Source organism: Elephantulus edwardii, unplaced genomic scaffold (assembly GCF_000299155.1).
Source record: "Elephantulus edwardii isolate Elephantulus edwardi_28Jun2011 unplaced genomic scaffold, EleEdw1.0 scaffold00021, whole genome shotgun sequence".
In the NCBI taxonomy this organism is placed as follows: Eukaryota; Metazoa; Chordata; class Mammalia; order Macroscelidea; family Macroscelididae; genus Elephantulus; species Elephantulus edwardii.
In genome coordinates this window covers 3298854-3322472 of record NW_006399771.1, presented here as the reverse complement: position 1 = coordinate 3322472, position 23619 = coordinate 3298854, and the positions used below count along the sequence as shown (strand labels likewise).

Sequence of the window (23619 nt, the reverse complement as noted above, 5' to 3'; positions counted from 1 at the left end):
GGCAGAGGGTCTGTGATTGGTAATGTCAGCGTGACAGGAGTAAGAGATTCTTGATTATAGAAAGGTCCTATAGCAGGTGTGACTCAGAAGCCCAGTATAAGTAAGCCTCCAAATATTGCCAGAAGAAAGAGAATATCAACAGGAGTGTTCAGGTTTTCAGGACGACCATTGGATTCTTACAGTCCATATGGGACTAGGTTATGGGAGAGGTAAGCACTACTGGATCATGAAGAGGAACTCTGAATGAAAAACTTGTGTAAAAAGGAGTGAGGGACCTACAGACGGAGCAAACAGTTGGTAATACCATCTAGACAAGAATCTTATAACAAAAGTTTACAGAATACTCCTGGGACACCACAAGAAAAAGACTGATAACTTAATTACAAAATGGGCAAAAGACATGGAAAAAATTTTCACAGAGGAAGATATTTGAATGGCAAACAGACACATGAAGAAATGCTCCAATCACTGGCAGTAAGAGAGATGCAAATCAAAACTACAATGAGGTATCCTATCACTCCTGTAACAGTGGTAAAGTTTAACAGGGCAGCAAGTAATAGATGTTGGAGAGGACATGGCGAGAAAAGAACTCTTATACATTGTTGGTGGGACTGTAAAATGGTGCAACCATTCTGGAAGGCAGTTTGGTGCTTCCTCAAAAAGCGGAACATAGAAATTTCATATGACCCAACTATTCCACTACTTGGAATATTCCCTGAGACTATGAGAACTGAAGCACAAATTGAGATTTGTACATCAATTTTCATAGCATTATTTATCATCGCAAGAACATGGAAATAGCCCAAATGTCAAACCACAAACGAATGGATTGAAAAATTACAGTACATTCACATAATGGAATACTATGCAGCAAGCAGGAGCAATAACTTTGTAAATTTTTTTTATAACTTTGTAAATTATTCCCTAACTTAAGAGGAACTGGAGAGCATTATGCTGAGTGAACTAACTCAGTCCCACAAGGATAAATATTGCATAAAACTGTTATTGTTGAATGAGTATAAGCATCCAGGAGGGGTGGGAGAGGCTGGAAGCAGAGAGATGTGGATGTGCAGGGGGATTAATAATCGAGTGGCACAATTTGATAGGTGAGGGAATTTGGAAGAATTTGTGTTCAAGTTTTGTAAATAAACTAGTTGTTGTTTGTTGTTAAGTTTCCTCGAGTTATAGGTGACTCATAACAACCCTATAAACGAAAGTCCTCAACACTTGTGTGACTTTCATCCTCTCTCCAGGTTCATAGGGCTTCCAGAGGCAAGCTATTTATGGAAGTGGATGCCACTCCTGCTTCCAAGCTTGTTTTAGTCGGGGAGCTCCACCAAACACTGTCCGCGATGGATAACCGTTAACACATTTGACACATCAGTGTCACAGTGTTCAGCTTCACAGCAACCACCTGTTACCTTTGTACAGCAAGTGGACACAACAGGGCTATATGACCTAGAAGAATGTTTGGACAAAAACAAAGAAAAACAGGCCTGAGGGCCACGGAGTGGAAGTCACCCATATTTGGCTTGGTAGCATCGCTTTCTCTCCACTAGGCCAACTGATCTCTATGTTGTTGGTGGTGGTGTTAAGTGCTGTCAAGTCATATGCGACTCATAGTGATCTTATGAACAAAAGTCCTCAACAGTTGTGTGACTTTCATCCTTTCTCCAGGTTCATAGGATTTCTGGAGGCAAGCTGTTATGGAAGTGGATGCCACTCCTGCTTCCAAGCTTGTTTTAATCAGGGAGATCGATATAAATAAACTAGTAGAAGAAAAAAAAAATAGGAGTGAGGGCGGTTTAGAGATGGCCGTGTCTGACCTCTACTCACTGTGCAAGGGGAGCTCTCCCTGCTGATGTCATCCACAGAACACAGCCAAGTGCCTTCTTAGCACTGTAGGGAGAACATCAGTCTCACAATACAAAACCAATTCCCATGAGGTCAGACATGCTCCCTCCCACACACACACTCTGACACCTCCTTCTAATTCCAAGACCAATCCTACTGCTCTCCTAGGTTCAAAAATCTTATAATAGCTATACAGACCACAGAACCATACTTAAAATTATGGAGTTTATTCGGGAAGTTAACAGGTTACAATAGGGTTGAGACAGGATACAAGTTCACAGTCCGGACAGCTTCATAAACATACAGCTTTAGGCTAGTGTTACAAAGTATTTGGTCTTGCCAATTATGGCATCTTTTTCAGGTCCTCCTCCCCTGTCCTCCAGCCAATTTAGGTGAGGACCCCTGGCTCTGGCTCCCTGGGCACAGTCCCAGGTCAGCTCTGTCTTATGTTCCTTTTCGGCTGGTGCTTTTCTGTGGGCCCTGCTGACTAGCACAGGAATCTCTGGCCTTGGAGGATGCTAACTGCATTCGCTGCTGCCTCTTTCTTGCTAGTAATGAGACTCTCCAGATTTCTGCCAATGAACCTGCTCATTTTAAACCTGGTGGAATGGCAAAACTAGCCAATCGCCTTGTGGATAAGCTAACACACTGTTTACATGTTCTTTCCATGTGGGAAGGTCAAGGGCAATGACCTAGGCAAGCCATTTTGAACAATAGACTCACTATACCACCAACTTGTCAGAGAAATTTTGAGTCATGTAGTTATTCCTTGGACTGAGATGGACCTGGAAAGAATATCTGTCACCAGATGAAGGGACTGTGAAATGAAGACTTCAGGCAAGTCGTCAGTGTGGTCCTAAAGATAATGAGAAAAAAACGAAAGAGTGGTGGGATTCTGGAATAAATGAGGGTGGTTGATGTGCATGTGGTCCCTCTGACAGTTAATGGCTTCGTGTTCTCCTCTTCTGTCCTGCTCAGATAAAGGGCATCTCCATGCTTTGAACCTCAAATGACTTTATGCAAAATGGAAATATGATATAGAAGACATGGTCTTATCCTTGGAGAGGTGACTTTTTATTAAAATTTCCTTTGGAGGCATGGAGACCTCAAAAAGCCTATGAGTGTCAAACCCAGACTTTTAATTACTCTAAACTCTCTGTGGATTTTAACCCCCTAAGAACAAAATGCCATGCCAATATGAGAGTTATTAAAAATCGTTTTATGGTAAATAGTCCCTCTACTAATAGGAACCAAACTATAGTTCACTGTATTATGTTTGATTAAACAGGGGAGTGGCAATTTATTTTTTTCAGTGTGTGCTTTTTAATAAAACCTATATGTCAGTTGTATTTTAAGTGGACATTTTTTTTTGTCTGGTAGTTAATATGGTAAAAAAAATATGGAATTAGATAGTAAAAACTCCTTAAATCCTTTATGTTCTTTTGTTTGATATTTTATGAACATTTGCTGTTCGCTTATCTCTTCCTTGGATTGCATGCTTAGCAAGTGTGAGAGATTTGACTAGATTAGGGTGACTGCAACATTTAGAAAAATTTATTCACAGTTTGTTGTTCTAGATATATAAGGGATGTGGGGACCTCTGGTGGCTTAGTTCATTTTTTCATCTTAAAAAAAAAAAAAAAAGAAAAGAACTAACTGGATCCTAAATAGAAAGCCAGACAGAATTTTAGTGGGAAAGGACTTTATCGATCAAGGCAAACGTTCTTATTTGACAGGAGAAGAAACTGAGATGCATAAAATCCAGGTGACTTTTCCAGGGCCATACGGCCGAGCCTAGGCCGAAACCCAAAGCATGCGTTCTCTCTGCAGCGTGACTCCGCCCCTTGGAAAGGGAAGCAATACTGTGTGTGGCTTGGGAGAAGGAGAAAATAACATTTAGTTCCTTAATCTGCAGTTTTAACCCATTTTTTTCTTAAAATGCCATTCCCCTTCTTTGTCTTCCTTCACCCACATTCCCTCTGTTCGTGGTACCCCCCTCTCTCCTGGGGTCTATGCTAAGCCTCATCCTCTTGAGGGCATCCACTTCCCACCGCTGAAGTTCGAGCTTAAACACGTGCACCTGATTCACTATTGTGTATACAATTTTCTCCCCTTAAATCCCCAGCAATTGTTGTGGCCTGACTGAAAGCTTATGGAGGAAATTAGTTTTCTATTTCACACTTTTATTTTTGTTTGTTTGTTTCGTGACGTTAGAGTTACAATCTCAATGACACAGCCCTCACTTCCTTGAGTTGTACATTTCCATTGGGAAATCATAATGGGAGGAGACTCCCCATCTTTCTCTTGCAGCGCCACCAGTGGGTTCAAACTCCCAGAAACATGCAGCACAGCTCTCTACAGATTATGCTGCCAGAGTTCCTCAGATGGCATGGTTGTTGTTGTTGTTGTTGTGTGCCATCAAGTTGACTGCCACCCGTAGTGACTCTGTGCACAATAGTTCTGAACACTGCCCTGTCCTGCGCCAATCTCACTGTCCTGACACTGCTAAGCCTATGATCCCAGTTACTGTATCAACTCATCTCATGCAGGGTCTTCTCCTGCTCTGTCCTTCCTTCTGAGTGTTGATGTCCTTCTCTTATGGACTAGTCCTCCTGTCAACATGCCCAAAGTATGTGACAGAGCTTCAATATCTTTGCCTCCAAAGGGAAACTTGGTTTCACCATGTGCAGGACAGATCTGTTTGTTCTCTTGGCAGTCCACGGTATGTTCAACCCTGTTCTCCATCACCACAGCTCAAAGGCATTGATTCGTCTTCTGTCATCCTTAGCCATTGTCCAGCTCTCCGTGGCCTGGATCAAGCACACCTCAGTCTCTAGACTGACATCATTGCTCTCCAGCACTCTGGAGAGGTCCCTGACAGCAGATTTTTCCCTAATGCAATTCATCTTTTGATTTTCTGACTGCTGATGCCAAGAGTGTTGACTGTGGAACCAAGCAAGCTGAAAATGGTTGACAGTGCCTGCAAGTCAAGATTTGCGTCCAGGTCTCCTGAGACCAAGCTGATGTCTTCCTCATCACGTACTGCAGCCTCTGGTAGGAGATTTGATAAGATGGGATTGTTGAGTGCCATCTAATCATAGATTCTGATTAGTAGCGGCTACACATGACAAAGAACAAGTGTCAGTTTTTGCCGAAGCAGATTTCCATGTTCTTCTGCTGTGTAGCTGCCGGCTTCAGTTTGCAGCCAAGGGCTTCTCGTTTATCCTGCCACCCACACACTGTAGCCAGTTTGCTTTTGACGCATAGCAACCTTCCTTTGGGTTTCTGAAGCTATAAGTCTCAACAAAAGGAGCCTGCTCGGTTGTTTGTTTTGCTGTGGGTTTGTGTGTGTTTGTTTCATTTTCTCTCATGGAGAAGCTGATGCATTTGAACCATTCCTTTTTTGCTTAGCTGTACAAGACACTGCACATTATGTAACACTCTTGCTCTCTTAATAGAATGATCTTATTGCCATCAAGTGAGAACAGTCTCACAGCTGACCCTTCAGTAGGTTTTCTCAGAACGTGTCAATTATGCAGGCAGAGATTGCCCATCGTTCTCCGGCACAGCGGCTGCTGGATTTGAACTACCAAGGAGGTGCACCTCCACATGGATCACATCACTAGAGCTCTCTATAGATTGTTTGAATTCATGCATTTGCCATTTAATGCTTTAGGCCTAATGTTGGTTATGCAGAGATATACTTGTCTTTTCAGTTTTTGCCTGTTCAAGTACCTAATGACGAGGAAAAGAAAGATCCTGTCCTTTTTGCCAATAATGTCCGGAATACCATGGCAAAGTAAGTCTGTGTGGCTTCATTATCAGTACATAATTTTGAAATTACTGGTAAATGACATTTAACATAATTTTAATGTGTTTTTATCCCCCCTGAAGGCCAGCACTTGGTAGGTAAAATAATGTGCCCAAGGGCAAAGTCAGTCTATCTAGACATTTTCCCATCTGCAGCTCCCCTTGGGAATTCTTTTGTTTAGAAGGCAGGTCACCTGAGAGGGCCAGGGGCTGCCTTCTGCAAGGTCCAGTATCTCTCACTGGCCTCGCTGTCCTGTCAGCCACATCTTTGCTCCGGTAGTCTCCACTTTATTCTTCATCCCGTCTCTCAGTGTCCCCAGAGCAGTCCCAGGCTGGCATTACTGCGTGTAAAAAAGGGAAAAGCCTGCAAGGAAAAGGGATGCAGAGGAAAGGCGCAAAGTCTCCCCAGTGAGGGATGGCTCTAAATGGAAGATTTAGAAACTGTCAAAACACAGAGCTAATATTTGCCTGCACTCAAGCAGCTTGAACTGGTGGTGGTTCTGACTACATAAATCACCTTCTGTCTTGTAATCAAAGAGTGTCTTCTACTAGAACCACCAGCAAGGTGGTCCCAGAGCCCTCCAGGTAGGTGCCCTTTCTCTTTCCATCCAGAGTAATAGGGCTGGAGTGAATACACCAGCAGGATTTATCCTATTAGTAAAAGTTCGATGAGAATCCTGAATTTAAGTTCATGAAGCGTGGCTTCATAGCAAGATTATCTGTGTCTCAATCTATATGTATTCATATTTGTTTCTGTTCTAACCGGCTGCTATTGAATTGATCAGGATTGCTAGTGAGCCCATGTGACAGAGGAGAACTTTTCTGGGTTGCAGTCTTTTATAATAGCACATCAGCAGGTCTTTGACCTGCAGGTTGGAGGGTGGATTCAAACCAATAGTCATTCAGGTAGTTGTGGAGCATTTAAACCATTGCTCTGTGAAGAATCCTCAAAGAGAGACTTAATATGTGATACGTGTGTGTGCATTTGTGGAATGAGAACAATAAACCCTTCATATTTCACACCAGAAAGCCTTTCATTTTCAAAAGGAGTAAGTAGTTAGCAGAACATCTTGCCACCTAGCTATGCTCCCATCATCTGGTTCCTCAACCAACTGCAAAATTTGCTATTGTATTGTTTTCTCCCCTTTCTCCCTCTATCTTTGTATAACTTATGCTCAAATATTAGGAAAGATGGTAAGTGCTAGGAGCTGAGAGAATTCATCTCTGATATTTTGTCTTGCTAGCATGCGCCTAAATCAGAGAATTTGGAAACATAAAGATATAACGGCTTTGGAGAAAGGATAAGAAGATGAGTTTATTAGCTTAAAAATGAGTTTATTTGTTTGTATATCCTTAGACAAATAATCTTCAAGGCTTATTTTCCACATGTTAAATAAAAATAATAATACTACCTTTGCTTTATTCTAAGTTTATGTTGTGACGAGAGTCAAGGAAGGAAATCCATGCTAAAATTCTTTTTGACAGTGATAAAAAGCATAGTAGATGTACGTTGGTGGTGGGGCCACTTGAATGACTATGTATCAAGTGTTTAATATATAGGCTTCTTACTTGTGTTATCTGACATCGTCCTCACAACAACTCTGTGAGGTTAAATGAGAAAACTGAGAATCAGAGGAGTAAATCCTTTGCTCAGATTGGACCAGATACTGAGATTTCTTCTGGTACTAAACCCCACATTTCCTATTACCAAAGCCTGAGCTCTTAACTACTAGGCAATGTTATTTATTACTATCATTCCTAAGATACTCTTAATTTTCATTTTCTGTTGTATACCTCATTGTGTCAAAATATTAATCAGATAAATATTTGATGATAGAAAAATTACAGACAGAAAGAAATGCTTCATCCTGGTTACAGTGTTTCAAGATTTAATATTCCTAGCAGTAATTCAACAAAATAAAATTTCATTGAAAACCTGATTGTCTGATTTGTACTGAATATTTGCATAATGAAGTAAGTGAAGTAGGATCTTCAGGAAATTATTTCATGTCCTGCACAGCTTTCCTTCTTGGGGCTCTGAGTGTGGTTTTCACTACTTATTAATAAGCATTTTCTAATATAGTTCACTACTTTCAGGTCTTTGAACAGGAAGGAGATAGTAGAGTTTAAATTCTCCTTTAAGGATGAAAGGTGGTTAGGTTTGGAAGAAATACTGGCAGAACATTGTTATGTAGCCAGAAGGTCATCTCGTATTTTAAAAGGTCAGAAAGCACATATGGCTAAAGGTCTGTATAGATTGGTTGCTTATAATATAAACAACCACTGTTTATCTGTTTACACAGTACTTCCATATGCATTCTTATTTTCTCCTTATAATAACCCTGTGGAGGTAATAGAATAAACAGTATGCCTATGTATAAATGAGAAAACGGGCTTTGGTTAAGTTCCAGGTGGGCCTTTCTTTCTAACTACCTTCCATGAGACTCAAGTTAGCTCTTATTATTGTTAATCATTAAAACACAGAGCAAAACTGGTCAGATGCGGAGAAAAGCGTACGGACATAAGGAGATTAACTCAGGGACAGGAAGCCAGTGACAAAGTAAAGTCTCCTTGGTGAGAGAATGTCAGAGCTGCTTGTTGAAAAAGTAGTAAAATCTTTCCCATCTGCTATTGTTCGTTAACCAACTCAGGCCTAGGGACATATTCGAATCTCTCTTAAATATGAAATTTTCCGTTTGCTCTTTAATGCCTTTAGTGCTCTGGGAATACCAGTAACGGATCACACCTATGAAGACTGCAGACTGATGATTTCAGCAGGGCAGCTCACTTTGCCCATGGAAGCCGGGCTGGTGGAATTTACTAAAATTAGCCGGAAATTGAAGTAAGTATATTTTAAAATTAGTATCCTGTCATATCACTATTGAACAATATCATGAATACCACATACAAGCAAGATCTTGCTGAAGATTATTTTAAAAATGGCTGAAACAGTCCATCAACAGGGAACTTTGAGTCTTTCAAAGTGAATTCACAAGAGCCCATGGCACTAGAGATGTCTTTGCTCTGTCAGAAAGATCTTGGCTGAAAGCAGAGAATACCAGAAAGATGTTAACTTGTGTTTTATTTACTATGTAAAGGCATTTGACTTTATGGATCATAACAAATTATGGTTAATATTGAGAAAATGGGAATACCAGGATATACTTAATTCTGCTCATGTGAAACCTACAACTAGATTAAACAGCATTGTTTAGACAGAAGAAGGGATCACTACATGGTTTTGAATCAGGCGAGGTGAGCATCAGGGTTGTATGCATTTTACATACATATTTAGTCTCTATGCTGAGCAAATCATTCAAGAAGCTGGATTCTAGGCAGAAGAATGTGACTTCTGTGCTTGAGGACGACTCATCAGCTGCCTGCACTGTGCAGACAATACAACCTATCTTGCAGAAAGTGAAGATGATTTGAAGCATTTGCTGCAGAATATCAAAGACTACAATATTCATATGGATTACAGCTCAGCATCAAGGAAACAAAAATCCTTACCACTGGACCAGTAGGCAACATCATGATAGATGGAGAAAACATTGAAGTTGTCAACAATTTTATTTTACTTGAATCTATGCTCAAGACCCGTAGTAACAGTAGTCAAAAAATCAAAAGACATGTCGCACTGGGGAAATCTGTTTTCTAGAATCTCTTCAAATGCTAAAGAGTAATGATTTCTGTTAAATACTGAAGTGTGGCTGATCCAAACAATGGCATTTTCACTTGCTTCCTATGCATCTGAACATTGGACAATAAATACAGAGGATAGAAGAAGAATAGATGCTTTTGAATTGTGATATTGGAAGAGTACTGAATATTGCAGGGACTCAGAACAAGCAAGACTTGTTCTTTGTCTTGGTCTTGGTCTTGGAGGAAGTGTAACAAGGTGCTCCTTAGAGGCAAGGATGGTGAAACTTAGTCTCACACATTTTATCTATGTTATGAGGGTCGGTCCTCAAAGTCATCATGCTGGTAAAGGTGGAGGGTCAGAGAAAAAGAAGGCTCTCAACAAGTTGGATTGGTACAGTGACCATAGTGGGCCTGAGCGTGTCAGAGATAGTGAGGATGGTGCAGGATAGAACAAGGTTCTGATTTGTTTGTTGTTCATAGCATTGCTGTCAGTCACAGTCAGCTCGCCAGCACCTATTAAGAATACACTTTCTTAAAGACGCCCAGAAGAGACCTGAAGTCCTCTATGCTTCGTTGTTCAGTACAGAGATAGTAATTGTATATCAGCAGAGACCCAGCTTGGAAACAGCTCTCAGTAACGAGTAGATCCCGCCACCTGGTGAGAAAACCAGTTGCCGCCAGTGACGCCAACTCACAGTGACACTCTGTGTGTCAGTGCAGGCCTGTGCTCCACAGGTTTTTTATTTCTTTTTAAGCCAATCAAATTCAGCAATGAGGAGGGAGTATACTAACTGTAGTTGCACTAATGTTAATAGTTTCTGATAACCCACTACCATCGGACTAGCCCTCCTGAGGCTTTGTAATGGCTGAGGTGTCAGTCGTAACCTCTCAGGCTCTTCTTCTAAGACTCCTCTGAGGGGGACTCAGACCCTCCTTCCCGTTAACAGCAGAGCATAGTCACTGCTCTTCGTAGGGACTGCTTTTGAGAGGACATCTAATCAGATGATACTGGCATAGATGACAGATGGAGAAATAGATTTAGATATGTTAAGAAGGTCCGTCCTCAAAGTCATCAACGTGAATAGCATCTCATGATGCTCGTGATTTGTGAAATGTGAGTCGACTTGGAAATTAGCAGCTCAGCGTTACACACGCTGTTTTTGTGCCACTGAGTCTATTTTAACTCATAGCAACACCAGGTGACAGTACAGCTGCCCCTCATGGTCTTCTTGGTGGTAGTGATCCCTGTGGGTTGCAGTTGATTCAGGGACAGTGAGTTTGATCTGGGGTTCATCGTTACAAAAGAAGATTGCCAGGTTTTCTTTGTGGAGCCGCTTGATAGGTTTGAACCACCAACCTTTCAATTAGCAGCTGAGCATTTCCTCACTGTATCACAAGGACTTCTTTTAAATATTCAAGGTCTGCCCTTTTAATTCTGATTATCCAAGTTTTAAAAGAAAACAGCACAGAAGCACTCTTTTGCGTTTTTAGAATCATGTGTAAACTTTATAGAAATGTTGCCTTGAACTATTCGATGTGAACATACCACTCTTACTGCAACTCATCTGTTGCAATTAGGAATCTGATTAGGAATTTGCAGATTCATTAATTTCAGAGATGTTTGAGGTGCATCATTGGAAGAAGCTATGGAATCAGTTATTGTGTCAAAATTAATTATTCAATTATAATTCCCTGAGAACTGATACAGGCAAACAGACAAACTGATGCTGTTGTTGTGTACTGTCGAGTCAGAACAGACCCATAGCTGACCTTCCAGCAGATTTTCAGAGGCAGTTAATCTCCTGGGAGGAGACAGCCCATCCTCTTGCCACAGAGCAGCTGGTGGCCTCGAACCTCATACCTTTGGGATTGCAGTGCACTTCTTGCCACTAGATAATAAAAATATTTCTCATCATTGTTTTGATGTTATAGTCACAATACCTTGTAGGTTTAGATAATTGGTGAAATTGCAATTGCATGTAGAATGTTTGTGTTAGGTCACCTGTCTGATAGGTCACCTGTCTGATTCTTTAAGGCAAAGCCCAGATATACTATAAGCTATGGTATCTTTTTCAATGTTTTATCATCCTGCTTTTTCATATTGTTGGAAACATGTATAGTTTAATGAATTCCCTTACCACAATTATTTACAAATTGCAAATACTATGAGGTTTACTCATTCCTCACTTATTGATATGGTTCATTTCCAAAGACCTGGTTGGTATGCAGAAATCAGCATAATGCAGAAGTAGAGGCTTATTTTTCTGGTTTCAGATCATTTATTTGTCTGGTTTTTTAATTTAGAAAATATGATCATAGAAGTAATACCAGTGAAGATTTACTAGTGGGCTCAGTCCTGTGATTAGTCCACATAGAGATTATTCCTCGGCCGAGAAGACTTGGAGGTCACTCTGGGGGCACAGACCACAGGGAGTTACACTGCTAGGCCAAAAGTGGTGCCCCCTGGCAGTTTGACTCCATTCCATGGGAGAAAGATGAGCAATCACTTGACGTGTGATACATAGCCTCCAGAAATTCACTGGAGGGTCAGCTGCAAGTGGGTACAAGCTGGATAGCAATGAGAGTTTGAATGAGAAGAGGCTTGGAGGAGACAAAGGAAGATTAAACTGGCCATGTGAGTAGATAACCCATGACGTAACCTTTTCATCTTCCTGTCCTGGGTCAGAATCCCTGAGAGAGCTGCTCCCAGGGTGTCTCTTCCATCCCTGCAAGCCCTTCTAGAGTCCTGGCGCCAGCTTTACAGTCTGGACCTGGTGAGTCACGAAGGCTCAGGGCTTCCTGCAAGGGGACTGAGAGCCTGTCTGAGGGCCTGGCCGCACCAAGACTGAACTTCCGGCCTCATTCTGGTCATTTGGTATCCCATTAAACTCCCAGGCATTTCTTCCAGTATTTTCTTTCATGCCTTTATTTTCTCCCCTTTGACTCCATGATAATTTGAGCTGAAGAGCCTCAGTCCATTTAAGATCTGGGAATCCAGAACAGGCGCTCTATGACCAGGTGCTCTAAAGCTGTGACCACAGAGGAGCCTGGGCCCAAGGAGCAGCCGAGAGGAGTGGTAGGTGAGGGGCAGAGTGGCTTAGCTTCTTAGAGGACAGCTGGAGATCCTTCTCAAGGGAAGGAGTGCCCTAGTGACGTTGCCCCCATGCCTGCCATCCAAAGTTGATTCACAAAATAGTTGGAGAGTAGAACTTTGTACTATTATATTGTTGTTGTGTACCGTCAAGTCTTAACTGACCCATAGCTGACCCTCTTGCGGGTTTTCAGAGACAGTTAATCACACCAGAGGAGATTGTCCATCCTTCTCCCTCAGAACGGCTAGTGACCTTGAACTGTGTGCCTTCGGAATTGCAGCACAGCTTCAGGCCACTAGGCTGCCAGATTACAGTAATTATAAATGTCAGTTAATGAGATAGTAAGTGAAGAGTAGATACACTATTCAGATTAAAATTTGCTTTATGAATACCTTCTGATGAGCCATTTATTATTCCACTGCCTCGTTCTTTTTCTCAGGTACTTCTCTTCAGACACTTGGGACGATGAATTGAAAAAAGTGAAATGCCTGCATACGTATACAATATGGAGTTTAAATGCCTATTTTATTTTCCTATTCCCTCCAGTAATTTAACACCGAACATTTTTTCCTTTAGGTTTATAAAGTCATGCTCCTATGGTATCCATGTGCACTATGAAGGGCTAATAACATGTTTTTCTACCTCTGTCTTTGTTTAGGTTAGACTGGGACGGCATTCGTAAGCATCTGGATGAATATGCATCTATTGCCAGTTCCTCAAAAGGAGGGAGAATTGGAATTGAAGAATTTGCAGAGTATCTAAAGTTGCCCGTGTCGGATGTCTTGAGACAACTTTTTGCTCTCTTTGATAGGGTATGTTAAAAGTGAATCTTAAATGTGCAAACATTTTTATTCTTGATCTTCCACAGAGTATAAACCAGAGTGTAGCTGGTGTCAGACAAACTTTCTTAGGTCTATATTGAAGGAAAGTTGGGCTCTGGGTTTAATTCTTTTCCCCCTTAATTTTAACAACTGCGTGTGTGTGTGTGCTGTGTGGTGGAATCGATGTGTATCTTCTTATTTGTCTCTTCTGAATTCTATTCCTCTGCTTTCTTTTGGATTTTTATTTTTTCATATTCCACTTTAATTTACCCATTTTGTACTATCTTTAAGTGGCTGTTGTAGGAGTAAATGATAAATATAACTAATTTTTTGAGATGTATGCAGAGCTAATTTTTTTACAAGTTCAGTAAAATTTCCAAAGCCTGCAACCGAGGTAGGACCCTTACCCTGTTTGTATTTTATGTTTCCTGGGCTTTCTCTTCGTTATTTCCCCCATTTTCCAATGTATGTACATCTACATACATACATTGAAAAGCCTACTGATGTTACAGTTTTTGCTTTCATCAGTTGTCCTTGCTTTAAGAATTTAACAAGGGGGAAAATAGCCTATTGTATTTACGCCCAAAAGTTTACTGTTTGGGTTGCTTTTCCTTCATTCCTAAAGTTCCAAGTTTGCATCTGATGTCATTTCCCTTCAGCCATTAGAATTTTCTATCACATTTATTTTAGTGTATGTCTTCTTCCTGTGGCAAATTCATTTCCTCTCATCTGAGAATGTTTTTATTTATTTTGAGTTCTAGAGGCTATTTCTGCTGTAAATAGATTTCTGGGTTCTTTTCTTTCAATAAGGGTTACTGTCTTCATGCCTCTGTGGTTTAACCATCTTATTGGTTGACCTTTAAGATGTGCTTTTCTCACTGTTACCCCTGCTGTGGTATTTTGTACACATGTAGCTGTTTTTTGTATTTTCTTCAGAGATTTTAGTTGTAAACAGTGGAAGACATAGGCTGGAATGGGCATGTTCCATTTTGACTGGCCCCAGTTTGTTTTCTATTATCTGCTAGAAAAGATACTTTGCAAAAATAAATAAATAAATAAATAAAAATTACAGTTTGGTGATAGAAACCAAAACAGGGCCTTTTCTTTTTTTATTTTCTTTTCTAGAACATACACATGTGCCTAAAAACTTATTCTGTCATGTCATACATGAAATGTTCTTTATCATGGTACCGTCAGACAGCCTTCCATCTGTGGTACCCAGGCCTCGCTTCCGGGCTTACTTGCAGCATACAGATAGTCTTCCTATATCCTTTAAATGACAATGCGTTGTTGGAATGGTATCATAAAAGGTAATGATAATTTTAAAAAAAATACTTTCTTGTGTGGAAGTTTAGTAAATGTTTACAAAACATCGACACTGATTATCTTTTTAACAGTGTGTCAGCATTCTCATTCCATCCTGGACAGTTTGTTTGTGGTAATCTGCTTTCCTTTGCCCCTGTCTCTTTCCTTGCTCTTTCCTTGCTTTTAATGTCTTTGTCAACCAACTGGTTTCATCTATGTGATTTGTTAAAGGAGTGCTGTACTCATTGCTACTGCTAGTATTCTCTACAGTTTTTGCGGCAATCTAAAAAGAAGACTTTAGGGGATAGTTTGAGGTTCATGATTTAAAGAGAATCACAGGATGATAATTTTGGAGAGTCTTCTATCTCACCTGGTCCATTAAGTTTGGATTTATTTTCTTTTTTTAAGAGTCTGAGTTCTGTTCTCAATTTTTCTCCCCTTCTGTTAGCGTCTATCCATTGTGTCCCTAATCAGAGCTCTTGTTAGTGGGAGCCAGAGACCACCTGGTTTTTCTGCTTCGTGTAGACTATAAGTTCTATGTGCTAGTTTTTGCTGAGTCTCTTTTCCTTTTGCTCTGGTCAAGAAAAGATCAGTAATTGTATCTCAGATGGATGAAGATCTGAAGAGAGGAGAAGTGTGTTATTCAATGTAAATGTGCAAAATAGGAAATTAAAAGTGCTGTTTCACTTGTATTATTGCTATTATTTCTGAGATTTATCTTGTATTTTCCATTATGGTTCTAACCATGCAAGTAATTTTAAGTTGTTTCTATAAACATCCATCTTTTGACAGGAAGGAATGGGACAGGGACGTATAAACAAAGATAGGAGATGAGGAAATGGGATGGAACACGGAGCAGAGACCAGGAGGCCCATCTTACAGCTCATCAGATTCACTGGGATTCTTTTATTTTTCTTTCTTTTTAAATTTTATATTGGTTTGCATACAAAATTCATAAACACTGTTTCATTCATACATATTGTGTTTCACACATTCCTTTATTTACATTGTGTTTCATATGATCATTCCATACATTGTGCTTTATAAAATTAATCACCATTGATCTGTGCCCACTATTATCCCTCCTTTTCAGGTCCCCATTGGATCTTCCTTAATTCCTTCATCCTCTTCCACTGCCCACCAAACTCTCCAACCCCATGATTTCTTCCCATTTCCACTACCCTGTCCCCAACCCTTCCACCTTTGGACTTTTATCCACATCTGACTAGTTATTCTTCTATTTTTACAATAACGGTGTTACGCAGTATTGTCCTTATGGGACTGAGTCAGTTCACTTCATATAATTCTCTCCAGCCTCTCCCATGTTACGTAATATTTTTTAAAAAATCACTGTTCCTGAGTGCTGCGCAGTATTACACTGAGTAAATGTACCACAATTTCTCAATCCACTCTATTGTTCATGGACATTTGGGCTGTTTCCATGTTCTTGCATAATGTTACCATGAACATCAATGTACAAATCTCCATTTGTGTCTCAGTTTTGTTTTCCTCCGGATATATTCCTAGCAGTAGAATAGCTGGATCATGTGGAATAGAATTTCTATGTTCAGCTTTTTGGGGAAATAACAAATTGTCTTCCGTTTTACAATCCCACCAACAATGTATGAAAGTCTAATCTTTCCACATCTTCTTGAACAATTATCGCTTGCCGTCCTGGTACGCTTTGCCACTGCTGCTGGGTGAGATGGTATCTTTGTGGCTTTGACTTGCATCCCCCTTATTGTCAGTGATTTTGAGCATTTCTTCATGTACCTGTTGGCCATCTGCATGCTTTCCTCTGTGAAAAGTCTTCCACCCATTTTATAATTGAGTTATTGGACTTTTTTTTAATGGAAGCCTTATATTATTTGTTAAACTTTAAATCTGCAACCTTTGAGGTGTCATTACCAAATTTTTTCCCCCCGGTTGGTAGGTCTTCTTTTCACCCTATTGGAAAAAGGTTTTGATGCACACAGGGACTTAATCTTTAGAAGTTCCCATTCATCGATCTTATCCTCTCCTGATTGTGCATTTCTGGCTGCTTTTGCCAGCCTATTTAAACCATCCACTCGGCCTTCTAAGTTTAGTGTCATGTGTCTTATGATCTTTATGATTTTGGGCTTTAGGAAACTAAGAAAGCAATACCATTTACAATAGCCAACCACAAACTGAGATACTTGGGAAACCTAACTAAAGACACAAAAGATCTTTATAAAGAAAACTGCAAAAGACTACTATGAGAAACAATAAAAGACCTAACTAAATGGAACAGTATTTCCCGTTCATGGATAGGAAGACTCAATGTAGTGAAAATTATTGACCTACCAAAAACAATCTATATGCTTAATGCAATCCCAATACAGATACCAAATTCATTTTCTAAAGCAATAGAGAAGGAAATTGTCAAGTTTGTTTGAAAAGGAAGGAGACCCCAAATAAGCAAAGCATTTTTGAAAAACAAAATGAAATGGAAGCCATAGCACTCCCTGATCTAAAAACTTGGTACACAGCTGTAAAAACTGAAACTGCATGTCCTGGTACAGCAACAGGCATATAGACCAGTGAAACGGAATCCAGAATCTAGAAGTTAACCCATCCACCTGCAGTCACCTTTGCCAAGGAAACAAAACCCATCAAAATAGGGAAACAACAACCTCTGCAGTGAATGGTGCTGGCAAAACTGGACTTGTACATGCAGAATCTGGACTTGTACCTGAAGCAGGATCCACATCTCACATCCTACACAAAAAAAATCAACTCAAGGAGTTTCACTAAGATTTTTTTAATCAACCTAGAAAATAATATCCAGAGAGATTATTAAGCAACATAAATAATAATACCCAGAGAGATTGTCCTTCCCTTCAAATGTCAATTTGTCATAACTAACAGCTACAGAATGGTTATGACAACAGTTTAGTTTTGGGTTTGTTTTTATTTTTTTCCTCCACCAAGTCTGTCTTTTAATGACTCATCTGTCAGCAGTCCCACTGTTTCTAAGCACAGTTAAGTAATGTAGGGAGATGTGGGAGTAGCGAAGGAATAGAAACCAAGGATTAAAATAACTTCTCGATGAAGAATTTTTCCCTAGATACTAACCCAAGCGAGGCCCACACTGCAGTCCCTCTGTCTCATGATGCTTTCATTGCTGTCGAGTCAGAACTGACCCATAGCTGACCCTGCAGGGGGGTTAAATTGCACAGAAGGAGCTTGTCCCTCTTTCTCCTACTGAACTCATTGATGAATTCAAAGTACCAAAGAGGTGAAACCTTTGAGTTAGCAGCAAAACTCCCGTATGGACTAGGCCGCCATCCTCGGTACATTTTGTATCTGAACTAGGTCCTTCTGAATGCCCAGTTAGCCACACTCACTGTCTCGGAACTGGAGTGAGACAGTGGACTCCAGGCGGTTGGGAGACTCAGGAGCCTCCAATGTGGTTGTTCACCTTTCTACACGAACTGATTCCATCTGCGCATATATCATTGACCAAGCTTTCGGCACCTCTTTGTCTGATGATGTGGCTTAGTTTGAAATGTAGGCTGTAAACTGGCTTTAAAAAAAAAACAACCCACCTTTTTTTATTAATTTTAATGAAAACTTAGAGACTTTGGATTTCCATTCATTCATTGTTGCACTTTTCTCCCTGCCCACCCATCTCCCCCAGTATACTCTTCTCTTAGAAAAGTTAAAGTTCCCCCATTGTTTTACAATCCCTTCTCCCAGGTCCACTACACTGTGCAGTCTTGTGTAAACTGGCTTTTAATGCACTTTTTGTTTGATTCCCACATATTGGCAGGTAGGGAAAATAGTATGAAAACATTAATGACTAATGCCTCACACCTTTCTTTCTTCTTTCTCTCGAAATAGATTCACATGCCCCTGACTATGAAGATCTGCTATGTTTTGAGGAACTGAATAGTTGTTCCGTTGTTATTAGACTGTATTCCATGCTAGGCATGTTTTCTGTCTCTTTAAGTGATTTTGTCTAAGGTTGTTTGATGAGAAAGCAAGGAAGTTTAGTAACTCCGCAGTTTGTTTCTCTCAGAGTAACTTATCTTGCTGAACTCCTGCTTAATAATGGATGTGGTGGAGGGAGGAAGGGTGGGGAAAAGAAGGGGTGGGGTGTTGGGTGGATGTTCCTGTTGCTCTTTCTGTAACTATAAACTCTTGCAATGCACACTGCTCCTTAAGCCCGTCTCTTGTTCCCTTCATAATTTATCTTTTGTCCTTCCTCCATTTCCTTTCCTAATCATTCCCTACATCTCATTCGGTTGCGCTTGGTAATTTGGGGCTGAGGACCTTATTCTCTCTCCTGACCAACATTCTTGGCTGGCCTCTGTTATGAGTTTTCTATTAGTTTGTCATTTAAAAAAGAAAATGCTATCCATTCAACTCTTCCTGACGTGTTCTTTTAGTTTTCAGATATTCAATGGCAGATATTGAAAAGGTCCAACAGAAAGGTGGCCTTGCTAATCCAAAACGTAGCCTACTTTGTGAGTTAGGATAAGTTCCTTTGGAAAACTCCTGTCCCCTTTTAATCTTTGGGTTTAACTTTTTTTTCTTTTCCTTTTTGTGATTGTGCATTAAACTGGCCAGAGTTTGAATTGAGGGCTGAGATGATAGTTTAAAATAGTTTCATTCCAACATTTTTTTTTATATGCCTGATTCAGTTGTAAAGACTAGAATTTTTCGCCAGCACCCTTGAAGGGATTTAAGAATATTTACCAGGATGAATAAACAGTACTGTCTAACACAGAAACCATTATAACACAGCCATTTCCACAGTTTAGCAAACATCCATGTTGTTGTTGTTGTTGTTGTTGTTGTTGTTGTTGTTGTTGTGTGGTGCCACCAAGTTCATTGCAAGTCATAGCAACCTTACGAACAACAGACCTGAACCCTGTCCTATCCTGTGCCATCCTTTTCATCTTTGACCCCCTTGAGCCCGTTGCTGCAGTCACAATGTCAGTCCATCTCAATGGGAGTCTCCCTCGCTTTTGCTGACCCTCCAACATTCCAACCATTTCCTTCCAAGGAATAGCTTCTAGCCACATGGCCAAAGTATGAGAGATGAAGTTTTGTTACCTTTGCTTCCAAGGAGCACTCCGGCTGCATTTTCTCCAAGACATATGTGTCAGTTCTTCTGGCTGTCCACGGGATGTTCTGTACTCATCTCCAACACCACAGCTCAAGGGCATCAGTTCTTCTTCTATCATCTTTATTCATTTCCCACCTCACAGATGCACAGCAAGTAATTAAACCTGACTTCCAGCCGGTTTTCAGAGGCAGAAAATCACATAGGAGGTGAGTGTCCATCCTCCTCTCGATTTATTAATTTATCTATAATTATTTATTTTTCTATTTATTTATTCATAATAAATATATATTTAAAATATAATAAATAAAAGAAATTATTTCTTAATTTATCTATGTTATTGAGTAAAATCCTCAACTATTTCAATCAGTACCCAATCTTTGTTAGCTGCATAGTATGCCATGTGCCTGCTCTTAGTAGAAAGTCACACCTTCTTTTTTACTGTATCTTATGATATATTCAGCTTAATGTTCCATCTGACACATATAAGCATACCAGAATATATACCCACAGGGAGTAAAACTAGATCTCAAGCGTCAGTAAACTTTTCCTGTGAAGGTGGTTGTTCTCAGGTGCCACCCAGTCCGTTTCAGCTGATGTAGACCCCGTGGAGTAGACAGGAACTGCCCAAGATGGTTTTCTGGGCTGTAAAGGAGCGAATCGTCATGGCTTTTACACACAGGGCTGCTGGGTTAGTTCAAGCTGCTAAGCTTCCAGTTAATAGCCAAATACTTCTTGTTATCATGTTCTGTTGAGTCAGTTCTGACTCACATGGGCCCAATAGGGAGCTTTGGTGGCCTGGTGGGTAAAGAGTTGCACTCTTGACCCAAAGACAGGTGGTTCGAATCTACCAACTGCTCTGCGGGATAAAGTTAGTTAGATAGTCTCCTCCTCTCAGATTTATATCCCCTGAAAACTTCCCGGAGGGTCAGCTATGAAGTTGATTCCAACAAGTCGCAAGAAGTTTGTTTGTTGTTGTTTTTTAAGGGGGGACCCTGTAGGAGAGAACTACCCCATAGGCTTTCTGAGACTGATCTTTACAGGAGCATAGCATTATCTCTTTTCTCCCTCAGAAATGCTCAGTGGGTTCAGATAGTCAGCCGTTCAATTAATGGGCAAACACTGCTTGTTATGCTGTGCTCATCCTCTTGTTCTAACCCACAGCAACCTTGTGGGACAGAACTGCTCCAGAGAGTTTCCTACAGTGTAATCTTTGCCTAGAAGATCGTAAGGTCTTTCCTTCAGAGCAGCTGAACACGTAACCACTGTGCCGTCAGGGTGCCTTCGGTATTTTTGGCTTTGTAGACCATGTAGTTGCAGTTGTGGCAATCCGTCTTTGTTGTTGTTGCTGTTGTTGTGTGAAAGCAGCCATCGATAGTATAAAAACAAGAGAGTGTGGACGTGTTCTAATAAATCTTTGTTTTTAAAAGACCTGCCTGGCTGCCTTTGCTGAGCCCTGCTATATTTAATAAACCGATGAAACGAAGTCTGTGGTAGTTTTAAGGACCGGATTGAAGGGCTGCATTCAGTTCCTATATGTGTTGGCCATTGTTAATTTGGGGGATAGTGCAGAGCTCTGATTTAAAGCAGAGCGCGCTGAACCTTTACCCTTGACTAGCCTGTCTACCTCTTGTTGCTATTGCTCTTCAGTTCCGAGTGTATCAATCACCTTCACAGGTGTCAAGGAAAAAATGATGGAGATTGATGTGTAATCCCTCGGGTATAGTCTAGTGCTTGTTCGATCCTATTACTAATACCATGGATCTCCAGTATAGATCATCTTGTAAAATACAGACAGATGATTACTACTTTCAATCTATTTTTAAAAAAAAGGAGTGAAAAATGGGCAAAGTTTTCCCCATTTCTGCTTTCTAGCTTGCATTCAGTTCCTCTGTCCTTACTTTAGCCTTTGTTCAAATACTAGATAGGAGATATTTATGTGCACTGTGGTAATGCAGCCTTTGTGACTATTACAAACATCGGTAGCTCTTTTAATACTGTTTTACATTCACTGGAATGAGTGTATCTCTTTATCTGAGTTCTTCCTGACTGTTCAGTTCTTGTTTTCAGTTCAAGTCTTAGATCTTGGGCGCCAAAAGCAACACGCTTCCATACTTGCCCGATCCTGTTAGAGACAGGAGAATCCTATCATAGGCAGTGTTCTGCTTATGTTGAGAGTCAGGACAGGGCATGTAAGTGACTTGAGTCGTTTGGAAACAAACAATTTCTAGTTCAGGTTTGATGTGTGATACAGTATCCCATGGGTCAAATGAAGAGAGTTTCTGTAGATTCCAATCCCAGCTGGTCAAGAATTGCTCTATGAAATCTCTACAACTGATGCAACTACCAGAAGATGCTCATAGCTTCCTGGGCTGAGCAGTTGAAATTTGGTATTCAGCGGGGCAAGTTGTCTTGAATGTCTGATGGTCTCTCATGTCTGAACTATTTCCTCCTCTAGTTTCCATGTTGACACCGCTCCCCATTCCTTCCATCATAATAGCTTTATTGTGTGCTTACCCTAGAAATATCCATTTAAACATGAGAATGAAATTCTTTATTCTTGGCATCTCCTCCTAAGATGAGAGATGCATGAGCAAAACAGAAAGAAGACTGCAACAATTAAAGAAAGTTTCACTTTCTTGAGCAAGTCAATGATTACTGACCTCCAGAAGCATATAAGAAAGTATAGAACAGAGCTTCATAAAGAGCAAATTGTGCAGACCAATTTCATTTCCTCCCCCGATAAAGTGACAGTTCAAGATTACAAGGGGAAAGAATTAGATATTATCTATATGGGCTCTTTAGAAAAGGCTTTTGATTTCATCCAACATGACATTCTCGTCAATAAATTAAGAAGGTCTGGTCCAGATCACATGGCAGCTAAACGAAAGCCCCACTTGACAGCAGGGTTTCACCCAAAATGCACTGGTAAATACTTCTGTTACCTTACACAAGGTTTAGTCTCCTATCATGTAGTTCCGTTTGGAAGAGCAAAATACTTAATAGGTCATGATCAAGAAAGCCACCCTATGAAAAACACTTTTGAAAAATGGGAATAAGGGCAGTTAAGAATGACTTTTAAGGTCATAGTACCAGAGTCAAGATTAGTAAGATGAAATATAGTCATAGCCTACACAATTCTGGACAATATCTAAGGATGATAGAAGGATTTATTCCTTTGAGTTGTGGTGTAGGAAAAGAGTGTTGATCATACACTATGGACTGCCAGAAGAACAAAGAGGTGTGTCCTGGAGAGGGTGAAATCTGAATGCTCTCTGGAAGCAAGGATTTTTGAGGCTCCATCTCAAATACTTTGGACATGTGCCCAGGAGGGACCAGTCCCTGAAGAGAGACATCATGCTTGGAAGGGTGGACGGACAGCGCAGAAGAGGAAGACCCCCAATGAGATGGATTGACTCAGTGACTAGAGCAATGGAATTAGGTCTGTTGGAAACAATGAAATTGGCTTAGCATAGAACAGGGTGCAGAGCTGTTGTATGTAGGGTTGCTATGGATCACAGGCAACTTGATGGCACATAGCAACAACTACACAATTCTGAGTACCAGAGAAAAACAAAACTCCACACCAGCATGAGGTTGCAGACTTGTCTCCTTTCATACTCAGATTTAGACAGGAGTTTAGAACTATGAAGACCTTTGATGTTAAATTATCTGGCCTCCTCATTTTGCAGATGACTGTCAGCCCAAGACAAGGTATGTACCCAGGATGGCACAGGTAATTTACCCAAGAACAGGGACTAAAACTCTTAAGTTTAGTGTTGTTTTTTTACAAATGGTTACTATTGACTTTTAAGAAAATACTTATTTTCCTTTTATTGTGATTTTAACAGAAGTTTATAGAAAAGTTGGATTTTCATTCATTCATTGTTGCACATCTCCCTCCCTTTCCCTTTCTTTCCCTCCCCCAGTTCACTTTCTTTTTTTTTAAAATTTTAATTTAGTTTGTTTATTTTTCATTTCAATGAACATCTACAGAGATTTT

General features: G+C 40.3%; 1 protein-coding gene across 1 annotated transcript in view; it reads left to right on the top strand.

The window, feature by feature from the left end:
* LPCAT2 (lysophosphatidylcholine acyltransferase 2) overlaps window positions 1-23619 on the top strand; it is a 103626-nt gene that overhangs the window by 43211 nt on the left and 36796 nt on the right. The window contains exons 9-11 of the mRNA XM_006882524.1: window positions 5571-5653; window positions 8381-8506; window positions 13057-13210. Of these exons, the coding sequence (XP_006882586.1) occupies window positions 5571-5653; window positions 8381-8506; window positions 13057-13210 (363 nt within the window). The remainder of the gene's footprint in view (window positions 1-5570; window positions 5654-8380; window positions 8507-13056; window positions 13211-23619) is intronic.